Below are 22195 nucleotides of genomic sequence, written 5' to 3' on the forward strand. Positions count from 1 at the left end.
CTACTGTGGGAGGGAACAAGTGAAATTGAGTAAACTGAGCTCCACAAACTGTTTGCAAGACCATTAGAAAGGGAAGTTTTTATTTTCTTCAATCCCAGCGCTTGCAAAACACTTCTTTGACAAATAAATGAACCGCACTTTGATTTATGACACTACTGGGGGAGGGAACAAGGGAGATTGAGTAAACTGAGCTCCACCAACTGTTTGCAAGACCATTAGAAAGGGAAGCTCTTTTTCAATCCCAGCGCTTGCAATACACTTCTTTGACAAATAAATGAACTGCACTTTGATATCTGTCACTACTGGGGAAGGGTGCAAGCTAATATCAGGGTAAACTAACCTTGTCTAACTCTTTTGCGACCCCTGGAGAAGGAAGCATTTTTCAATCAAGATGTATCTATTAATTATCTATCATACAACAAGTAAAACAAAATAAGCAGAATAAACAAAGTAAAACTGAATAAACTAAAAGCAAGTCCAACTTTCCCCACCACTGGAAAGGGAAGCATATTTTAATCAAGATGAATTATTACTTTTGTCTGGCAACTTTGGACAACGTAGAGGAAATAAGCATTTTGGGATGAGCCGAGAACTCTACTGAAGGCTGTTTTTGTTTGTTTTGTTTGTGAGTTTGTTTTCATTACAGTGTTCTTTACTGATTAATGTTCTCTGGACCATTGATCTCTACTCCTTTTACTACTGCTACTACCACCACCACCACTACTACTACTACTACTACTACTACTACTAACACCACCACCACTACCACCACCACTACTACTACTACTATTACTACTACTAACACCACCACTACTACTACCACTACTAATGTAATATGAATACACTTTAATTAAACCCCAGAAAGTTATAATAAATCTGTTCCACTAGAGATAAATAACTTCTTGTACACTTCCAGGAAACAAAGAAAATCCAAATGTTCTCCATAATGTAAATATTTTAGTATTTCAAAGATTAAATGATTACATGACAAACTACAGACTAGTTTCCAAAACAAGCATAAGGAAGACCTGGGTTAATGTTCTCCATAAAAATATGACATAAAACACATTAGGTCAATACATAACAATATAACATTTGAACAATAGATAGATATAGACAGATACATATATTACTTTTTTATAAGAGAATTAAACCTCACTGTAGTTTATATCTATACAATATACCCTAACATGTATTACAAGTTTTCAACAACCACACCATCTATTGCCTCATCACAGAAAGCCTCAGATCTCTGTGTCAAAGTCTCAGATCCTCCACAACACACTCCTGTCCACACTAACATCCATATTCACTCATCCAAAAGAAACTGTCACAGATACAATATGCAACTAAGACTTAGAAAATCTCAGAAATTAATAATAAAAGTTGACTCAATTCCCTAACCATCCAGTAATCGATTCTCATGAGATTTTTGTAATTATACACAGATCAAAAATAAAAATGTGACGTAAAAATACACTGTGATCACTGCGTCTACGTGACCAGAGCAAAAAGTACTATTCCGGGAGGCTCTGTCCTCAACGCCAACCTCCTGCACCTCAGGGCTTGTATTTCCCTCAGACACCTTTGACTACACACAATTCTATACAGTACATACACGAGTGTAAACAGATTATATACTTTAAAAATTCATATATGATATTCTATAAAGATTCACAGGTTCATAGTATATCTCAGATCCTTTGTGATTTCAAATAAGCCATTGAGAGATTCAAGTGGAAATTAAATATTATGATATGTTTCCATTATTATAAGGAAGTAAGAATGGGACAAAATCTATGCATTCTTACCCTCAGATCAATTATGAATAAAGCAATTATTCATATCATCAATAGACCTCAATTAAAACAACAAAAATAAGAATCATACTTACCATAACAACAAACATACCAAAACACCTCAACAAAAAAAAGGAAAACAAGGTTAATAAAAACAAAACAAAACCCTCACACACACACACACAAGCAACCTCTCCTCCCACCACCACCACCACACCCTCGGCACTCACTTGGCCCCTAACAACACCTGTATCACTCTCCACGACGCTCCACAACAAACACCGACCCCGGCACCTCACCTCCCCCTCCCCCCCCTCCTCTCCGGCCCTCAGGTCTCGTCATCGTCCCACTCGTCATCCTCCTCGGAGTCGCTGTCATCGTCATCGTCAGACTGTATGGCGGTGGCGCGCATGGCCAGGGCGCGGTGCAGGTCCAGAGCCAGACCCTCCAGCTTGGGCTCAGCAGACTTGGGGCCACTGCTGTCTGACCCATCCTCCACCTGTGAGAGAGACGGAGTTAAGGGGAGCTTTTCGGGGTTGGGTCGGTATTAAAAGGCACTTTCGCTTCTCACATCGGCCATTTTTAAAGGTCAAAGATCCGATACGGCCTGCACAGACACACACATACACACAAAAAATAATAAACTTAATCTCACCGGTTTCAAGCTGAAGCCTGTGCGGATTTGGTCCATCAACTGACTGCGAGAATCTGTAGCTGCAGGCCGCTCAACGGGCTCCACTTTCTGCGTGAGTTGGAGGTGGTGGAAGGAGGGAAAAAAATTATACGATTACTGGTCTGGTCTACAATGTTATACAGTGTTTGTGTTTGTGTGCGTGTGTGTGTGTGTGTGTGTGTGTGTGTGTTTAACCCGGTAGCGGTGATGGGCCAAATTTGTGGCTTTACCGTGTAGCAGCGACGGGCCAAATTTGTGGCATGATATAAACCCCCCAAAATAGATGATACATAATATGACCACAAATGCGTTGATATATATTATGAAATGGTTTGTGTGAGGGGTGATTTTTTCTCATTTTTCTTGCCTGGAGGGACCATTAAGAAACATGATCCCTGCTGCTACCGGGTTAAATGGCTCTAGATGATATTTCTGAAGTGTTCCCATCATGTCTTTTGCTAACCTCCAGTACAAAAACATATTCCTCAACCCATTCTCCAACCAGGTCTATAAGTGACATCTCTGAGGAAGGAGGAGCTTGGAATATGGTCATTACTTGGGCTGTCATGTGTTAGTGTGTGTGATAACTTTCTTTTCCTTCATTGTTTAACCCAGTAGCAGCGGGGATCATGTTTCTTAATGGTCCCTCCAAGCGAGAAAAATGAGAAAAAATCACCCCTCACACAAACCATTTCATAATATATATCAAAGCATTTGCGATCAGATTATGTATCATCTATTTTGGGGGGTTTATATCATGGCACAAATTTGGCCCATCGCTGCTACACGGTAAAGCCACAAACTTGGCCCGTCGCTGCTAACGGGTTAACTCCTGATTTTCCTTTATGGGGTGGAGTGTGTACAATATCTATCAATATATACTGGTTTGTACTGTGTGTTGTGGGTTTTGTGGCATGAGAGTTTATGTATATATTCACACCAGCAAAGTACAAGTATATGGAAGCTGAAAGATAAGCATGGAAGCTGAAAACATCAATACTATAGCCACAGAAAAATGTATTGACGCACAACATCCATTCCAAAGGGCACACACACACACACACACACACACACACACACACACACACACACACACACACACACACATACTCTTGAACCCAGCAACCTCAAATAAACAACCCATATCCTTTGCTAACTTAAAACAGCTACGTGTGACCTGACCTAACCTAACCTAAAGCAATCTGACCTTACCTAAGCTGACCTAACCTAGCCTGACCTTACCTAACCTAACCTGACCTAACCCAACCTGACCTTACCTAACCTGACCTGACCCCACACACACACACACACACACACACACACACACACACACACACACTCTCTTGGAGGCATATGCACAAAACACTTGGATTCTAAATTATATACATGAGACAATTCTGCACACACACTCACACACATCTAACATAACACATCAGGATCTGCAATAGACAAGCGCACGTATTTTGCAGGCTGTTGAAACTTGCAAAAACAAACTTCAACGCAACACAACACAAGCATGAGGGAGGTAAACTTTTGTGGCAACAGTTAGAGAATGCAACAAGCCGGAACACAACAAACAAACTGACTAAACAGAGAGAGAGAGAGATAGGTGAGAAAAAGAGAAAGCGAGATAGAAGAGTGAGAGAGCAAAAGAAAGTGAAAGAAAGACACAAAGAGAAGAAAGAAAGAGAAAGACAGGAAGAAAGAGAAAAAGAAAGAAGAATGAAAGAAAAAAAAAGACAAAAAAAAGGAGAAACACAGGAAGAAAAAAAGAAAAAAGAGGAAGAATGAAAAAGAAAAAGAGAAGAAAAAAAATAGAGCTACAGATGGACAGGAGACAGAAACAGAGACAGAGCGACAGACAGAAAATAGATAAGAAAATATGAAAGAAAGAGAAAGAATGGAAGAAAAGAAGAAAAAGAGATAGAAAAAATGGAGAGAGACTAGAAACAGAAACAGACAGGAGACAGAGAGACAGAAACGGAGACAGAGAGACAGACAGGAGACAGAAAGACAGACAGACAGACAGAAGACAGAGAGACAGACAGGAGACAGAGAGACAGAAATGGAGACAGAGAGACAGACAGAAAGGAGACAGAGAGACAGACAGACAGGAGACAGAGAGACAGGAGACAGAGAGACAGACAGACAGGAGAGAGACAGAGAAACAGAGACAGAGAGACAGACAGAAAACAAAGAAAGAAAGAGAAAGTGGAAGTGTACCTGGGAGTCATGTGGGTTCTGTTAGGAGAAGAGAAAAGAAGAAAACTCGGTCTATTAGTCGGAAAAAACAACATGGCAACAATATTACACTAGCCAAGACTGAGCCACTGGACAATGCTAAAGTTAAAGACCATTCTCAACTACTGACCATTATCCATTACAAGAAATAGTTAGATAGCTGTCTAATAGATGGACTAAAATGATGACGTTAGTACTGAAGAGGTAAAAAGAGGGTTAATTAGACAAGATTAATTAATAGGTGGACTAAAATGTTGACGTTAGTACTGAAGAGGTAAAAAGAGGGTTAATTAAATAGATTAATTAATAGATAGACTAAAGTAATGGAGTTAATACTGAGGTTGTGAAAAGAGGCTAATTAGACAGAGGGGTCATTAACCAAGTCACCCAATACACTGCTTGTTAATTTTGCATAAGAGGAAAATTAAGGACCATACTCTCGCACACATTTTTTAGGCTGTCACAACAACTATTTCCCAAGACCACAAAGGAAGTTAAGTCTGTTCACTTAAGTCCGACCCAAGCTGACAACATAAACTTAAGTGTGTTTGCAAGCTGAGTGCTGATTGGCTACTGCTATGGCTTACAAGCTTTCTCTTTAACCTCTGTTTGTGTTTATCTCATGCAACACTTTCTGCTAATCTGCACTGTGCTACGAACACGCTTAGGTTTATGTTGTCAGCTTGGGTCAGACTTAAGTGATAGATATATAGTCAGGTTTTCACATCCATAGAGCAGAGGAAGCCTTGTCAGACCATCCCGAGGCTCATAAAACTACCCTTAGAATACCTTCTGGCACTTTTTAGGATCTCACAACTATTTCCCAAGGCCATAGTAAAGGTTAGTCAGGTTCTCATAAGGTTTTCACATCCATAGAGCAGAAGAAGCCTTGTCAGACCATCCCGAGGCTCATAAATCTACCCATGGAATACCTTCTGGCACTTTTAAGCTCTAACAACACCATTTCCCAGGGCTAAAATGGAGGTTAGTCAGGTTCTCATAAGGTTTTCACATCCATAGAGCAGAAGAAGCCTTGTCAGACCATCCCTAGGCTCATAAATCTACCCATGGAATACCTTCTGGCACTTTTAAGCTCTAACAACACCTATTTCCCAAGGCTAACAAGGAGGTTAGTCAGGTTCTCATAAGGTTTTCACATCCATGGAGCAGCAGAAGCCTTGTCAGACCATCCCGAGGCTCATAAATCTACCCATGGAATACCCCACAACCACCTCCATGAAAGCCTTATGAAACGAAGGTGTGTGAGCCTTGATGTGTTGGAGGATATGGCCTTACGGAACACAAATTACTGAGTTACGTCTAGTTTTGGGTGCTTTAGAGAAACACTGAATAACGAGCAAGCCAGAAAGGAGTTAGAAAATTAATAAAACTGCATAATATCGCACACTCCTCGCTTAACTACGAGAAAAAGCACCCTGTTAAGGTCGTTACGTGACAACACCGAGAATGCTCTGTTGGCGGCAAGATACAAAACACCGATTACTGGCTACGTCCAAGGTGAGGTGAAGGAAAGGAAAGAAATAACCAAAAATAAAGTTAAACAAAGTAATAAAAACAAGTATAATGCAAGATACAAAACACCGATTACTGGGGATTTAGAGGCAAACTAAAGGAAAGAAACACCCAAAATAAAAGTTAAACAAAGGGAAAAAATGAATATAATGCTCCTTCACCTTTCTCAAGACATTCATTAACCATCAAAATCCACACAGAGAGAGAATAGGAACCAGGAACGTAATTAATAAAGTGAAATAACAACAACAACAGCGATAATGATGATAATAAAATGTAATAATAATGATAAAAACAGAAGACAGGTAACAAAAACAACAGCAATAATGATAATAAATGACAATTACAGTACTAAAAAAATAACCATGATAATGATACTAATAAAAATAACAAGAAAATGGGCAAGAAAATTAAGAGGGTAACAATAATAATAATAAAAATAAGAAGAAGAAGAAAACACAAGAACGGAAGGAGTCTGTAAAATGTCAATAATAATAATAATAAATAAGAACAACAACAACAGGTAACAACAACAACAACAGCGCATACCTTAAGATGCGTCGAGCCGGCCCTAATCTGCTCGAGAAGTGCCGAGCGCGTGTCTGTGGCCGCACCCCCCCCTGGCGGCCCCGCGGGTAGAGGGGGCGGGGGCGGAGGGGCCATGCCGTTAGCTGGGGGAGCAGGGGGGGGTGGGGGTGGAGGAGCGGCGGCCTTGGTGGAGTGGTGGTGAGGGTGGTGGTGTTGCAGGGAGGGGATGGTGGAGGTGGGGGGAGGGGGAGGGGGGGTCTGGTGGTGGTTGGTGGTGGGGGGTGGTAGAGGGGGGAGGGGGGTGGTCTTCTTGCCTGTAGGGGGGAGAAGAAACAGTAGAAAGGTCAAAGGTCAATCATAAAATAAATAAATAAGTAAAAAAACAAAACAAAAAATGAAGGAGAATTAACATTTTTTGCCTTAACTAAAACAGAAAAAAAAGGAAAAAAATAACTCACCTGCCATGACCTGACCAGGCGGCGGAGGCATCGGGCTTCTGGAGTGTGGGGGAGGCGGGGGCGGGGCAAATCCTGGTGGTGGCGGGGGTGGCGGGTGTCCATGGTTGGTGTTCCGGGGTGGTGGCGGCGGAGGGGCGGCCCGTGTCCCTTGCGTCGGGGTGTGAGACGGAACGGTCGGGGGAGGAGGGGGAGGCACCGAGGACTTGGCGGGGGGAGGGGGGAGCATGGCGGAGGAAGGGATGATGGGGGGAGGGGGGCTGCCGCGGGAGGAGTGCCGTTGAGTCTCCTGGATGGCCTTTTCGACACCTCCGTTCTTCTCGATAAAGTCGTAGATGAATTCCCGGGTCCGGCTGTCTGAGAGTTGCTTCTGGCTCACCCCGACCTGGTACACAAGAATGAGCAATGTTACTTCATCTATACATTTCTATTCTTCATTCACATACTTTTATTTCGTCTATACATTTCCATTTCTCATTTATGTACCCACAGTAAACAGGCTGGACACAGGAAAGCGAGCAATGTTATTTCATCTATACATTTTTTCATTCACGTATATTCTTCATAGTAGAGGAAGTTGGACCAAACAATATTATTTCATCTATACATTTCTTTTTCATTCGTCCATTTTCTTCACTGTAGAGGAGGCAGGATACAAAAGAGCAAGCAATGTTATTTCATCTACATATTTCCACTTGCCATTCACATATTGCCTCCACAGTAAGAGACCTAATAATATGTACCTTCTTCACAGGAAAGGGGACAGACCCATCATGATTAAAACAAAATAATTAACAAAAGCCACAACTAACTTGAGCTTACCAGTAACACATTTCAAGATTCAAAATAATAGCTTACCACAACTACTATGCTCAAAAAATAAAAGTGAGTTGAAGAATGGAATGAAAATAAAAAAGGAACACTATGCTATGCTAAACAAGGATAGAGAAACCAAGGGAGCAGAACACAGTGAGAGAGAAAGAAGGAAGGATGACAGCTTGAAGGAGCGACGCACAACTCACCATGTTAAAGAAGCCCTCCAGTTTGTCGTCCATGTTGAACTGGGAGAAGCCGGTGTCGGGATTGAAGCCAACGTGCGTGATGTGCTTGAAGTCCATCGGCATCCCTATCTCGTTCTTGCTGTGGGGCGGGAGTGTGACATCAAGAACATCAGTGGAAGGAATCAGAGAGTAACGTAGTGATGTGGGATTGAGAAGGAGTAAAGGAGCTGTGGTTATGATGGCAAGAAAGAGCATGAGGGAAAGCATCTCTGACAAAACAACGCTATAGTCTTTGTACATCAGTGGAGGGTACCAGAGAGTGACCTTGTAGTGTAGGAATAAGAAGAAAAGACGTAAAGAGGTGTAGTTATAAGGGCAAGAAAGAGCGTGAGGGAAAGCATCTCTGACAAAACAATGCTATAGTCTTTGTACATCAGTGGAGGGTACCAGAGAGTGACCTTGTAGTGTAGGAATAAGAAGAAAAGACGTAAAGAGATGTAGTTATAAGGGCAAGAAACAGTGTGAGGGAAAGCATCTCTGACAAAACAATGCTATAGTCTTTGTACATCAGTGGAGGGTACCAGAGAGTGATCTTGTAGTGTAGGAATAAGAAGAAAAGACGTAAAGAGGAGATGTGTTTATGAGGACGAGAAACTGTGTAAAGAAAAGCACCTCTGACAAAACAATGCTATAGTCTTTGTACATCAGTGGAGGGTACCAGAGAGTGACCTTGTAGAAGGGCAAGAAACAGGTGAGGAAAGCACCTCCTTTAACAATGCTATAGTCTTTGTACATCAGTGGAGGGTACCAGAGAGTGACCTTGTAGTGTAGGAATAAGAAGAAAAGACGTAAAGAGGAGATGTGTTTATGAGGACAAGAAACTGTGTAAAGAAAAGCACCTCTGACAAAACAATGCTATAGTCTTTGTACACTAAAGGCATCAAAATGTCTGAGAATATGCGCCTGGCTCCTTTAGCAACAGAAGAAGGGGTGGAGATTCTTGGTCAATTTAGTGTGCAGTGACTATAGTAATACGTCACCAGTTTTTGCCACATAATTACCTCAGTTTGGTCGTCATCTTGTAGCTTCTGGATTAGTTTAGTGTACAGTGACAATAGTAAGATGACACCACCACCACCTCATACTTAACCTTCCCTCTTGTCTCAGTCTTGTCATTTTCTAGTCACCAGTTTTAATCATACTTCAATTTCCCACTTATCTCAGTTTGGTCTAATATGTCAGTAATTTCAGGCACACACTTAACCTTCCCTCTTATCTCAGTCTTGTCATCTTCTAGTCACCAGTTTTAACCATACTTCAACTTTCCTCTTATCTCAGTTTGGTCTAATATGTCAGCAATTTCAGGCACATACTTAACCTTCCCTCTTGTCTCAGTCTCGTTATCTTCTAGTCACCAGTTTTAACCATACTTCAACTTTCCTCTTATCTCAGTTTGGTCTAATATGTCAGTAATTTCACGCACATACTTTTTTTTACGTCTACGCCTATAGTGCTGGTAGGCTTGCTTGAGGGGCCTGGATGGTAGTCAGCCCCAGCCCATCATGGCACAGGCAAGTGTTTATAGTGGCGCCATCTTCTCTCCATCTTAACCTTCCCTCTCTCACCTCCGTTTGGTCTAATGTGTCATCAGTCTTCGCCACATGCGTAACCTTCCCTCTTACCTCAGTTTGGTCGTCTTCTTGTTGCCCTTCTTGGTTCCCTTCTTGCGTAAGTCGTTGTTGGTGTAGGGGCTGACGTAGTGTGGCTTGGGCTGCTGCGGAGGCTGGGGCTGTTGCTGCTGCTGGGGCTGGTGGTGGAGATGGCTTACGTTCTGCTGCTGGTGTGTGGAGTGGACACTGGTTGGCCTCTGTTGCTGCTGTTGTTGTTGTTGCTGCTCACTCATGCGTTTCCTCTCTGCCACGTGTTGGATATTTAGACATGAATCTTTTTATTGTGTCGTTATTGCCATCACAATTACCTACACAATCAATACCTGTTCTAACTTATACTACATCATATCATTTCCTTATACCCGTCATCTTTTCATCACATCTTTTCCTATTATCTCATTTTTTATCAATTACTAGGAACAGTGTGATGGAGAAGTCTGAATAATGTGTAAATTTGAAGCGGTTTTGTGTCCGAGCTGAAGAATGGCTAGAAGGAAACCAGCAAAAAGTAAAAAGATAAAGGAATATATTAAATTTGAAGTTGTGTATTTGCCCCTGAACTGAGGAGTATATAAAGGAAACCAACAACAGTGAGGAAATAAAGATCGATAATTTTGAAGATGTGTTTGTTGACAAAATGAAACCAACAAAAGTGAAAAGATAAAAAATAGTATACCTAATAAATCTGAAGTTGTGTGTGTGTGTCCATGAACTGAGGAGTAAATTAAGGAAACCAACAACAGTGAGGAAATAACGATCGATAATTCTGAAGCTGTGTGTTGACTAAATGAAACCAACGAAAGTAGGAAGATAAAGAAGTATAATAAATCTGAAGTTGTGTGTGTGTGTGTGTGTGTGTCCATGAACTAAGGAGTGACTAAAGGAAACCAACAACAGTGAGGAAATAAAGGAGCTCGATAATTTTGAAGCTGTGTGTTGACTAAATGAAACCAACAAAAGCGAGAAGATAAAAAATAGTATAATAAATTTGAAGTTATGTGTGTGTCCATGAACTGAGGAGTGACCAGAAGGAAACCAACATAAGTGAGGAGTCAAAGGCCTATAATACTTCCTCTTCCCCGCCCTGCTGCCTCACTCACCTTCCCTCTTCTTCAGCTTGGCCGCGAGCCGATCACTGATGGCCGTGTTGAAGGAGTTGGCCTCGGACTCGTCGGCGAAGTTTAATCCGATCATCTGGTCCTGTGGGGGATGAGGCAACACTTTAAGACACTGCTTGCACTTCTTGGAGCAGCACTTTTGAAGGAATTGGGTTTGTCTTTTGTAAGTCTTATGGTCAATAGTAACTACATACCCGAATAGATCAATAAAGTCCACAAGTATTCAGATGCCTATTTAAGATATTATGAAATATTACTCAGCACTAAGGTATGGCAAAAGGGAGACATGAAATCAAACGAGAGATGAATGCGAGAGGGAAGAGTTGACACATACACATACTCACTTATCTCACACACAGAGACACATACACACATATCAAATCATGTAAACTATAACTGGATAAACACACACACACACACACACACACACACACACACACACACACACACACTCTACACATCTCTATTACTGCAGGAAAAAAAAAAAAAAAATAGAAAAAAAAAAAGAGGGAAAAATTAAAACATACATATAACTCACTTTCTCACACACAGACGCACATACACACAACTCAACTCCAGGCAAACACACACACACACACACACACACACACACACACACACACACACACACACAGACACACACACACACACATCTCTATTACCGCAGACACAAAAAAACATACACACACTCACTTCTCTCACACAAAGATGCATATACACACAACTCTAATCCAGGCAAACACATACACATACACACACACACACACATCTCTATTACCGCAGACACAAAAAAACATACACACACTCACTTCTCTCACACAAAGACACACATACACACAACTCAAGTCCAGGCAAACACACACACACACACACACACACCCCACACGTCTCCGGCACCGAGGACGAGCTGGAGCTTCTCAGGCGCCCAAGATGCATGAGTGTTTGAAGCCTGGACACTCCGACAAAGGGCAGCCTCCTCGCATGCCTCCCCGCCCTCTGCCGCACCTTCGCACACCCATTCACAGCCCCGACCAGACCGACGGACACCAGTTGGAAGAGCAATGGGAGGTCTGACGGCTGGCCATCCCAGCTCACTCGCACATCCGCTGGCTTGGCTATTGTGCAATCGTCAACGGATAGGGTAACGGAGAGGCCATCATGGGTGTCGGATGTCTTGTGGGTGAGTGTGGCCAGCATGGTGTCGCTAGCGCTGCGTTGTATGGGCCGTTGGTGAGAGGATGGCATGGGGGCTGTGGTGGGGATGGTGGGGGTGCTTGTACTCATGTTTTTGCACTCCGAGGTTAAGTTATCAAGCTGCATTTTGTCTCCCTCTTATTTAGGACACGATCGTTTCTCTCTGACGCTGAATCACTTCAAACAAATCACTCTTTTTCTTTAGTTCTGGTGTCTTTCTTTTCTTCTCGGTATCATGGTCTTCTTCCATGCTTAATCACTTTTCCTGGTGTTTCCTTTCTTCGCTGATTCATGTTTTCTTCCATACAAGTCACACAAGTTAAGGTTACTTCAAAACGGCATGAGACTTTAACTTTCTACTCAAAACACACAACCCTGATATCACTTTGTAATTCTCCAACACATGACTCTAGTATATCCCTTCCTCCTCTAATTTTTAAGTTGTCACGATTACATCAAAACTCCATCATAATTTTCCTTTGTACTCCTTTAACATACAACTCTAGTACTATACCTTCCTCTGCCTTCCTTTAATTTTCAAGTTGTCACAGTTAATTCAAAATGGTATACAATTTTCACTTTGTATGTCTCTAAAGGGGCTATTACACTAGGCAAATTTTCCGTGGATTTTCAGTCAAACCATGATTTCCGCTGGCGTAGTTCTCATATTTCCGTGGTTTTCTGATGTGTCCACGATCTTCCAAAGCTACAGTAGATTTCACCGAAGGACGACGGTATTACTCACAATCATCAGCAGCAGCAATAACAAGAAACAAATGAAAACCACTCAACCAGAAATCATGGTTTGACTGAAGATCCACGGAAAATTTGCCCACAATTCTAGTATTATCCCTTCCTCCTCATTTCTCCTCTAATTTTCAAGTTGTCGCAATTACACCAAAACTCAATCATATTTTTCCTTTGTACTCCTCAAACACACAACTCTAGTAACATCCCTTCCTCCTCATTTCTCTTCTAAGTTTCACGTTGTCACAATTACACCAAAACTCTATCATATTTTTCCTTTGTACTCCTCAAACACACAACTCTAGTAACATCCCTTCCTCCTCATTTCTCCTCTAATTTTCAAGTTGTCACAATTACACCAAAACTCTATCATATTTTTCCTTTGTACTCCTCAAACACACAACTCTAGTAACATCCCTTCCTCCTCATTTCTCTTCTAATTTTCAAGTTGTCGCAATTACACCAAAACTCTATCATATTTTTCCTTTGTACTCCTCAAACACACAACTCTAGTAACATCCCTTCCTCCTCATTTCTCCTCTAATTTTCAAGTTGTCACAATTACACCAAAACTCTACCATATTTTTCCATTGTACTCCTCAAACACACAACTCTAGTAACATCCCTTCCTCCTCATTTCTCCTCTAATTTTCAAGTTGTCACAATTACACCAAAACTCTACCATATTTTTCCATTGTACTCCTCAAACACACAACTCTAGTAACGTCCCTTCCTCCTCATTTCTCCTCTAATTTTCAAGTTGTCACAATTACACCAAAACTCTATCATATTTTTCCTTTGTACTCCTCAAACACACAACTCTAGTAACATCCCTTCCTCCTCATTTCTCCTCTAATTTTCAAGTTGTCACAATTACACCAAAACTCTATCATATTTTTCCTTTGTACTCCTCAAACACACAACTCTAGTAACATCCCTTCCTCCTCATTTCTCCTCTAATTTTCAAGTTGTCACAATTACACCAAAACTCTATCATATTTTTCCTTTGTACTCCTCAAACACACAACTCTAGTAACATCCCTTCCTCCTCATTTCTCTTCTAAGTTTCACGTTGTCACAATTACACCAAAACTCTATCATATTTTTCCTTTGTACTCTTCAAACACACAACTCTAGTAACATCCCTCCCTCCTCATTTCTCTTCTAAGTTTCACGTTGTCGCAATTACACCAAAACTCTATCATATTTTTCCTTTGTACTCCTCAAACACACAACTCTAGTAACATCCCTTCCTCCTCATTTCTCTTCTAAGTTTCACGTTGTTGCAATTACACCAAAACTGCATCATAATTTTACTTTGCACTCCTCTTAACACACAACCCCTATCTCTTCCTCCTCCAATCCACACTATGATGTAACAATGGGTGAGAGGTGTCCAGGGAGCCATCACTGATATTAAGGCTATCAGTGGCTTATCACAATGCACCTCCACTGTTTACATATGCTGAGGAAACCTTTTGCAACCCTGACTGACAGCAAACAATGGGGAAACAGTTATGTGAGTCAGGTATAGTGTGTTTCTGCCTTGCGCTAGAAGGAAATTTGTATGTCTGAATGAATGAACTCTCTCTCTATTTATCTATATATTTATTTTTCTCTTTCTCTTTTTCTCTTTCCGTTTTATCTCTTTCTCTTTCTTGCTTTTTATTTTTTTTGTCTGTATATTTCTCTCTCTCTCTCTCTCTCTCTCTCTCTCTCTCTCTCTCTCTCTCTCTCTCTCTCTCTCTCTCTCTCTCTATCAATCTTTTTTCTTTCTTCATTTACATATTTCTCTCTTTCTCTTTCTTTCTCTCTCTTTCTTTCCACCCTTATGTCTGTGTGTCTATCTCCCCCCCCCCCCCCCTCTCTCTCTCTATTTATCTGGCTATCTTTTTTTCTTTATTCATTTATGTATTTATTTTTTCTATCTTTTTTAACTTTCCTTCTTTCTTTTTTTTCTCTATTCTTTTCCATCTTTTTGTCTGTGTCTATCTCATTGTGACCCCCTACTCTCTCTCTCTCTCTCTCTCTCTCTCTCTCTCTCTCTCTCTCTCTCTCTCTCTCTCCTACTCTCTTTTCTTTTATTCTTCTTGGCTTACTTTTTGTCGATTTCTCTCTCTCTCTCTCTCTCTCTCTCTCTCTCTCTCTCTCTCTCTCTCACCTCGGCCTCAAACTGGTGGAAGAAGGGCATTGAGGCCATGTAGGTGAACTGGTTGTACAGCTCCTGCTCAAAGACGCGCTTCCCGAGGGTGACATCGTACACCTGGCAGGGAGGGGTAGGGGACAAAAGCGGAGTTATAAGAAAGAAAAAAATAAACACTACATCATACACTTGGAAGGGGAAGGAAGAGCAGAAAAGACAGTTATGAGAAAGAAAAAGAAAGGAAAAAAAGAAATCATATCATTCACCAGGGAGGGAAAGGAAGGGGATGAAGACAGCGTTATGGAAAAGAAAGAAAAAAGAGTAAACAAATAAAATAAGTAAATAGATAAAATTGAATGCATAAGTACAGAATGAAAAAGCAATAAACAATAAATATATAAATAAAAATATATGCATAAATACAGATTAATACAGGAAGGGCATAAAAATGGAGTTGAGATATAAAAAACACTAAACATTAAATAAATAAATAAATGGATGAATAACACTAAATAAATAAGTTTCTGTAATATATGAAAATTTTAATGTATTGGAAGAATCACACACACACACACACACACACACACACACACACACACACCTGGATGTAGTAGGACCTGCGCACGTTGTCCTTGGTGAAGGTGAGCACCCCACAGTGCCGGCGCCGCCAGTTGTTGTGGTGCGGCCCCTCAGTGCCAAACACCTGAACCACCGCCGTGCACAGACTCTGAGGTGGGATTGAGGCACATGTGGTAAGGGTACGAATAACATTTTTTAAGGAGAAACACAAACTTATGGGTTGGTGAACATTCAACAGTATTTATTTTTTACTGCTTGTTAGATTTAATAAACATTTGTAGTAGAGAAGAAGTAAAAAAAAGAAGTGTATATGTGTGGATTAGATTTCTGATGTTAACCAGTTGACTGTGGATTTCCTACAAGAAGACATCACCAAGCTACAGGAATGGAACAAAAAGTGGCTGCTACAATTTAATGAAGAAAAATGTAAAGCCATGAAACTTGGGAGGGGAAATCCAGCATACCAATACCACATGGGAAACACTCCACTATCCACCACAGAGGCAGAGAAAGACCTGGGAGTGTATGTTACCAGGTTACCAGTGAAGCCCAAATCCGTGCCAATAGCAGCAGACGGGTTAAATAAGACAATACAGCCACTAATAATGTCTCCTTTAGTCTCTGCAAGCACCTCAAATACACCTTCCACGGCACCTTTTCAGGGGCTCAACACCCGTCACCCAGTGTTGCCAAATTATTGTAGTCAGCGCACTGCATCTTCGAAGTTTCTGACCAATAACTCTGGCACAAAAGAACGAACAAATGTCAATCAATAACAGTTTGAACGATAACTTTAATTTTCTCTCATTGTGTGCGTAGGTACGAGAGTTTGAGGTTTAAAAATTAAAAATACAATGTTCGGAGTATGATAATTCAGCATCGGTGCCTTCACCCTCGCCGGCCAGACACACAGCGCTGGGGCTCACCTGACACTTTTCCCCGAGCAGCTTGAAGACGAGATCATTTTCCTCCCTGGAGATGAGGCTGGACGACTTGCTGGGCGGTGCCGCTTTGCCCTTGACACTCATTTTGGCTGCCCGTGACACCCAACGGTCAGATCTTTAGAGTAGCCTGGTGGGAGAGACAGAAAGAGTGATGAAATATTATACCTGTAAGATTTTAAATGAAGTTAGTTTCCGCAGTAGTTCCGTGTGGTGAATCTCCTCCAGCCCAAGAAGAATTTAAGATGTGATATGGAAGGCCTCTACGATGTGCCTGGAGTTTGGTTCAGTTCATGGTCGGGAGTTTCACCCTCGTAACGGCACTCCCTGATGTAGTTCTTCACTGTCTGAGTCTCTTGTTTTCCTCCTTTCTGTTTCCTTCTTTTTTCTCTCTTTTCATCCAAAATTTCTGTATTGTTCTTTTTGTTTCTTCAATACATCTATTTTCAAACAAGTATTCCCCAATGATGTTTCAGTTCAGTTGAAGAAGCAAATATTTTGGTCCACTGAAGCCATAAAGTGCATTTTTTTTTTTTACATCAGAGAACACGGCTCAAGGGCAATACAGAGAAAAAAAAAAATAAAAAAAAAGCCCACTACTCGCCGCTCCTATAAAAGATAAAAGTAGAGAGTCCTGATTGACTGAGACACAGCTAAACAAAAACCTGCATCACAGAAGTCTTTTTATCCACTGAATGACAGGACAAAGAAATTAATAACTAATTAGATACCGTAATGTAAGTTTTTCTAAGATTATCTCTCCTAAGTTATATATTTCAATCTGGTTCCATTACTTCATGAAAACAATCAACCATCCACGCAGAAGAGAGGATCGCGAGGAGGAGGACCTACGAAGCAATACAAAGTGATAGAGGTCAAATGATCAAGAGAATTCGATATGTAAAAACTGTATTATTTTTTTAGTGCTAACTCCACAAGTTCTACCTTCAATAAGCAGTGTAGTAAGTAGGAGACACAACCAATCTACATTACCAGATGCATTTGAACACCACGAATGGAAGGTTGAAAAGTCTGAAATTGAATAGTCTGGAGGCTGAAAAGTGAAAATATAATGGCACACTATCTACAGGAAGCCAGGGAGATACTACCCACTAGAACCATTTCCTGTCACCCTCCCACTATCATGTTTGTACTTTGCAAATTCAAGTGCCACCACAGACGAGTAAATTGCCTTGCAGAACAAAAAACAAATAAATATTATCTGGGGTGCTGGAGTGATGTGGTTGGGTATAATCTGCATGTAAGTTAAGTTGGGTAAAGTAAGTTGTCAGGCAAGGAGCTGTTAGGTTTCCCTGCTGAGCCAGATGGTTAAGTTAGACTATACATCGTTGTCATGATAAATACAAGGTAATGGAACAAAAGAGAGAACATCGGGGTTAATAATGAGAGGGTAGCCTTCTAATTTTGAGACAAACTGTTTACTTGTGGACAAAATATGATGCTTTTTTATTATGGCGATGTTAATTTTTCCTGGCAAGCACTAAATGATTGACTTTCAAAGCCTAAGGTGCACCCGCCGCCCCACTTCCACCCGTTACCACCGGCCAGCATAGTGGACCACCCCTGCCGCCGCAGTGGCAGTCCAGCCGGTGTTGAGAGAAATACCTCCTTGCAAAAATAAGTCGCATATACACGGGGAGGGGGGGGTCCAGGGGGGCACAGCCCCCTCTGGTTAGGAGGCTATGTAAGTTCGGTTGGAATAGTTTAACCCGGTAGCAGCAGGGATCATGTTTCATAATGGTCCCTCTAAACGAGAAAAATGGAAAAATGAGAAAAAATCATCACTTACACAAACCATTTCATTATGTATATCAAAGCATTTGGCCCATCGCTGCTACACGGTAAAGCCACAAATTTGGCCCGTCGCTGCTACACGGTAAAGCCACAAATTTGGCCCGTCGCTGCTACACGGTAAAGCCACAAATTTGGCCCGTCGCTGCTACACGGTAAAGCCACAAATTTGGCCCATCACTGCTACCACAAATTTGCGGTAAAGCAACAAATTTGGCCCATCACTGCTACACGGTAAAGCCACAAATTTGGCCCGTCGCTGCTACACGGTAAAGCCACAACGGTAAAGCCACAAATTTGACAGTAAAGCCACAAATTTGGCCCATCGCTGCTACGGTAAAGCCACAAATTTGGCCCATCACTGCTACAGTAAAGCCACAAATTTGGCCCATCGCTGCTACACGGTAAAGCCACAAATTTGGCCGTCGCTTGCGGTAAAGCCACAAATTTGGCCCGTCGCTGCTACACGGTAAAGCCACAAATTTGGCCCATCACTGCTACACAGTAAAGCCACAAATTTGGCCCATCACTGCTACACAGTAAAGCCACAAATTTGGCCCATCACTGCTACTGGGTTAAATACGCTTCCCCACCCAAAACCCTCGATTTCCCACGGGTGTCCAAGTTGAACCTCTCTGCGAGCTATTTGGCGTCGGCGGGTGCACAAGACGCCTAGAACAGTCAGTCATTTAGTGATTTCCGGATAAAAATAACTCCATGATAAACAGCAGCATATTTTGTCCAGAAATAAGCAGTCAGCATCTCGAAACTAATAGGCTACACTTTCGTCAATATTCCTCCTATCATCACTATTACTATTACTGTTGTAGTTTTTGCTATTATTACAAGTTTTCCTCCAAGCTGTGACCCACTTCCGACCCCGCCCTCCGCCTCTCCTCCCGCCCTCAGTCACTCTTCCCTCGCCTCACCCGCGCACCTGAGCACTAATTAATCTTTAGACGAGATACTGAGGGTGTAAAGAGAGTAACATACCTTGATAGAGGCGTGTAATAGCGTCCCCCGAACGTCCACAACCCCGCGGCCCGTTTGTTTACGCCTGTGATCTCTCTTTCCAGCAATGGCCGCCAGGGGATACAGGCGCAATGTTTATATTTACACTATTATCATTCTTATTACACATAGATAAGCCATGGAAGACTGATATATATGGAAAACAAAGCGTAATAGCAATGCATATATGAACACACAAGATACACGACGACAAGAGGTGGACCAATGAATCGATGAAATAAAATGAGAAAAAAAGATACAGGGTCCATAAAAGCTATTCAGATAAAGTTCGATGCAAAGTTTAGGTCATATTTAAACAATCACCCACAAAAAAACTAATCTAGCCTTTCTATGTGGCTCTCTACGGATGAAAAAAGTTGTCAAAATCCCAGGTCCCATATTTTCCGAAGCTTCCACCCTTCACATTAACTATTTCCAAAGGCTTCAAAGGAGATCAGTCGGGTTCTCATGAGTGTTATTTTAGGTTCATGGTACAGAGGAAGGGTCCAACTACCACCAGGGCCATTAAACTACCCCTGGAAATGCCCCAAACTCCTACGAAAACCGTGAACTTTGGCGCCAAAAGGTTTAAAATACTGCCCCAGCTCCCCCGTCGCAAGTCGAGCACCATGTCAACAAAGCGACCCTTCCCTTATCTGATTTCAAAATGTTTCTTTAATATAAGTACGCGCGGGTATTTATTAGCAAACCTACAAAATAAGTCAAAATCAGTGGCAAAAGCTCAATTATGGTGCTTAAATATTAATAGACAATAGCGTTTCAAGACTATAGACCATTTGTAAGGCTACGTTTGTCTATATTAGCACTGATAGGAGTAAAAATTTCGCCACGTGGATGTTCAATGAGATAAGTTGAGATAGTTGTAATGAGGAAAGGATTAGGATAGAAGAAGGATGTGAGGAATGGAAACATGGAATGAGAGGAAACAGGAAAAGGAAGTGCAAGAGAGGAACGAGGAAGAGGAATAGGAGGAAAGGAAGGGAATGGGAGGGAGGGAAAGAAAAGGAATGGAAGGGAGGGAAAGAAAGGGAATGGAAGGTGTAGAGGCCAGTAGGAGCACAACAAACACTTTTCTCTGCAGTGCAGTTTATTTGCAGTGCAATTAAATTGAGTAACAGCAATAAGTAACAAGGGCTGCGCCAGTCGTCAGTAGCCAGTGGTCCGCTTCCCCTGATTCGCCGCCGCCGTCGTAGGCCTTCCCAACAGCGGGCACTCCGGACTCCGGCACACAGCCGACGGTGCCTCGCACAGAACCTCGCCCCGGGCGGTATGAAGGCCTTCTTTGCGGGGCCTCCTTCTGGTGTGCTTGCTGGCGGCCAACTGCCCCTCTCATAATCGGGAACAGCTTCTTCACCTCGCTTCATTCCTCAGGCCTTTCCGTTGCTAACACAGCGCGCATGCCTCACATCATCTGAACCACCTCCTCAGCCCGAGTCCGAATCTCACATCACTTAAATGAGAAGAGGCTATTAATTACACAAACGAGCAATTCTCTCTCCCTCTCTCTCTCTCTCTCCCTCTCTCTCTCTCTCTCTCACTCTCGTTTTAATCACCCAACAATCCATTCTCACTTCCACACACATACACTCCCCCCTGATATATCAATCACATACTAAACACTGTCGCCGTCTTGCTATCCTGGTCGAACGTCTTAATGGTTGTTCTGCCTCCCCTTCCTCGATAACCCTCCGTTGACCCACGTCGGCATCATCTTGAACAGGGAACGCCATTATCAATTCATCGTCACTACTTTCAGAGGCGATAATATCTTGCTCTTGTCGTTGACGGCTCGAACTACGCTTCCGGAGATCCTTGACATGCCGCGGAATTTGATCCACCTCCGCAACTTGATCAGAAACAATACTGGTCACCGTGCCCTCCTTATATCGGTCGTCGCAGCGTCCTCTTGGCGGCTTCACCCATACATTATCTCCCATTTGGTAAGGATTGTGTTGTACCCTGACATTTCTTTCTATTTCAGCCTCTCCTCGCACTCTCATGGCGTAATTGTAGATTACATTTCCTGGAGCGGAAGACTGCGTACAATCATCAGAAGGCGTGATGTTGTATAGATACACTGCCTCTGCTATCGAACAGCCTTTCCTTGCCGCAATCACCTTCACAGTACGGTGGCAGCGTTCCACTATACCATTACCAGATGGGGCATAGGCTCCCCTATAGTGGACACGCACATTCCACCGCAAGGCGAACTGAGAAAACAGCTTACTGCGAAAAGCTGTGTCGTTATCCGTCAGTAGCTCCTGCGGCGCCCCACGTTCAAAGAACACCGCTTCCAGGTGCTTAATGACGCAATCACTTGTCTGAAGCTGAAGCAGGCGCCAAATGGTGAAGCGTGATGGTCCACAGTCTATCAGTGAGAGATAAGACTGTCCTCTGCAGTGCGTGATGTCCATCCCGACTCTTTGCCAAATGCCAGTCACAGACAAGTCACCAGTATGCCACTTCGCAGGCGCCGGGTCGATAGATAGGCATTCCTGACAGGTGGTAGTAATTGAGCGCACCTGTCCCCTGGTTACTGCCGGGTTGACCCTCCTCGCGAAGTAAAGAGTCCGTCTCACACCAGGATGACCTCGAGAATGGTGAACGTCTGCCACTAACTGATCAATAGCAGGGTCTGCAGCAATGGCACAAACTGACGGTGACAGATCGACTGTTGATGATGCTTTCAGCCATCGCTGGGGCACACGTGAGGGAGTCTGCTTTGTTCT

General features: G+C 42.4%; 1 protein-coding gene and 1 long non-coding RNA gene across 4 annotated transcripts; one reads left to right on the forward strand and one right to left on the reverse strand.

The window, feature by feature from the left end:
• Positions 1-935: 935 nt before the first annotated feature.
• On the reverse strand, positions 936-19541 carry LOC126985504 (actin nucleation-promoting factor WASL-like). Of its 3 annotated transcripts, XM_050840498.1 has the most exons (12): positions 19428-19541; positions 16608-16752; positions 15704-15829; positions 15121-15222; positions 11001-11100; positions 9913-10144; positions 8252-8369; positions 7233-7614; positions 6796-7088; positions 4696-4713; positions 2455-2541; positions 936-2298 (listed from the first exon to the last, which is right to left on the reverse strand). In XM_050840498.1, the coding sequence occupies exons 2-12, from the start codon at positions 16707-16709 to the stop codon at positions 2128-2130; spliced, it is 1731 nt and encodes a 576-aa protein (XP_050696455.1). In that variant the 5' UTR covers positions 16710-16752; positions 19428-19541; the 3' UTR covers positions 936-2127. The 3 variants fall into 3 exon arrangements, with proteins under 3 accessions (XP_050696455.1, XP_050696453.1, XP_050696454.1); XM_050840496.1 differs by lacking the exons at positions 15121-15222; positions 15704-15829; positions 16608-16752; positions 19428-19541 and adding an exon at positions 11898-13579; XM_050840497.1 differs by lacking the exons at positions 4696-4713; positions 15121-15222; positions 15704-15829; positions 16608-16752; positions 19428-19541 and adding an exon at positions 11898-13579.
• Positions 5563-6863, forward strand: LOC126985505 (uncharacterized). Its single transcript, XR_007738757.1, has 2 exons — positions 5563-5697; positions 5843-6863. It is a non-coding gene; the product is annotated as an uncharacterized LOC126985505 (long non-coding RNA).
• Positions 19542-22195: the final 2654 nt, after the last annotated feature.

Source organism: Eriocheir sinensis, chromosome 59 (genome assembly GCF_024679095.1).
Source record: "Eriocheir sinensis breed Jianghai 21 chromosome 59, ASM2467909v1, whole genome shotgun sequence".
NCBI classification, from domain to species: domain Eukaryota; kingdom Metazoa; phylum Arthropoda; class Malacostraca; order Decapoda; family Varunidae; genus Eriocheir; species Eriocheir sinensis.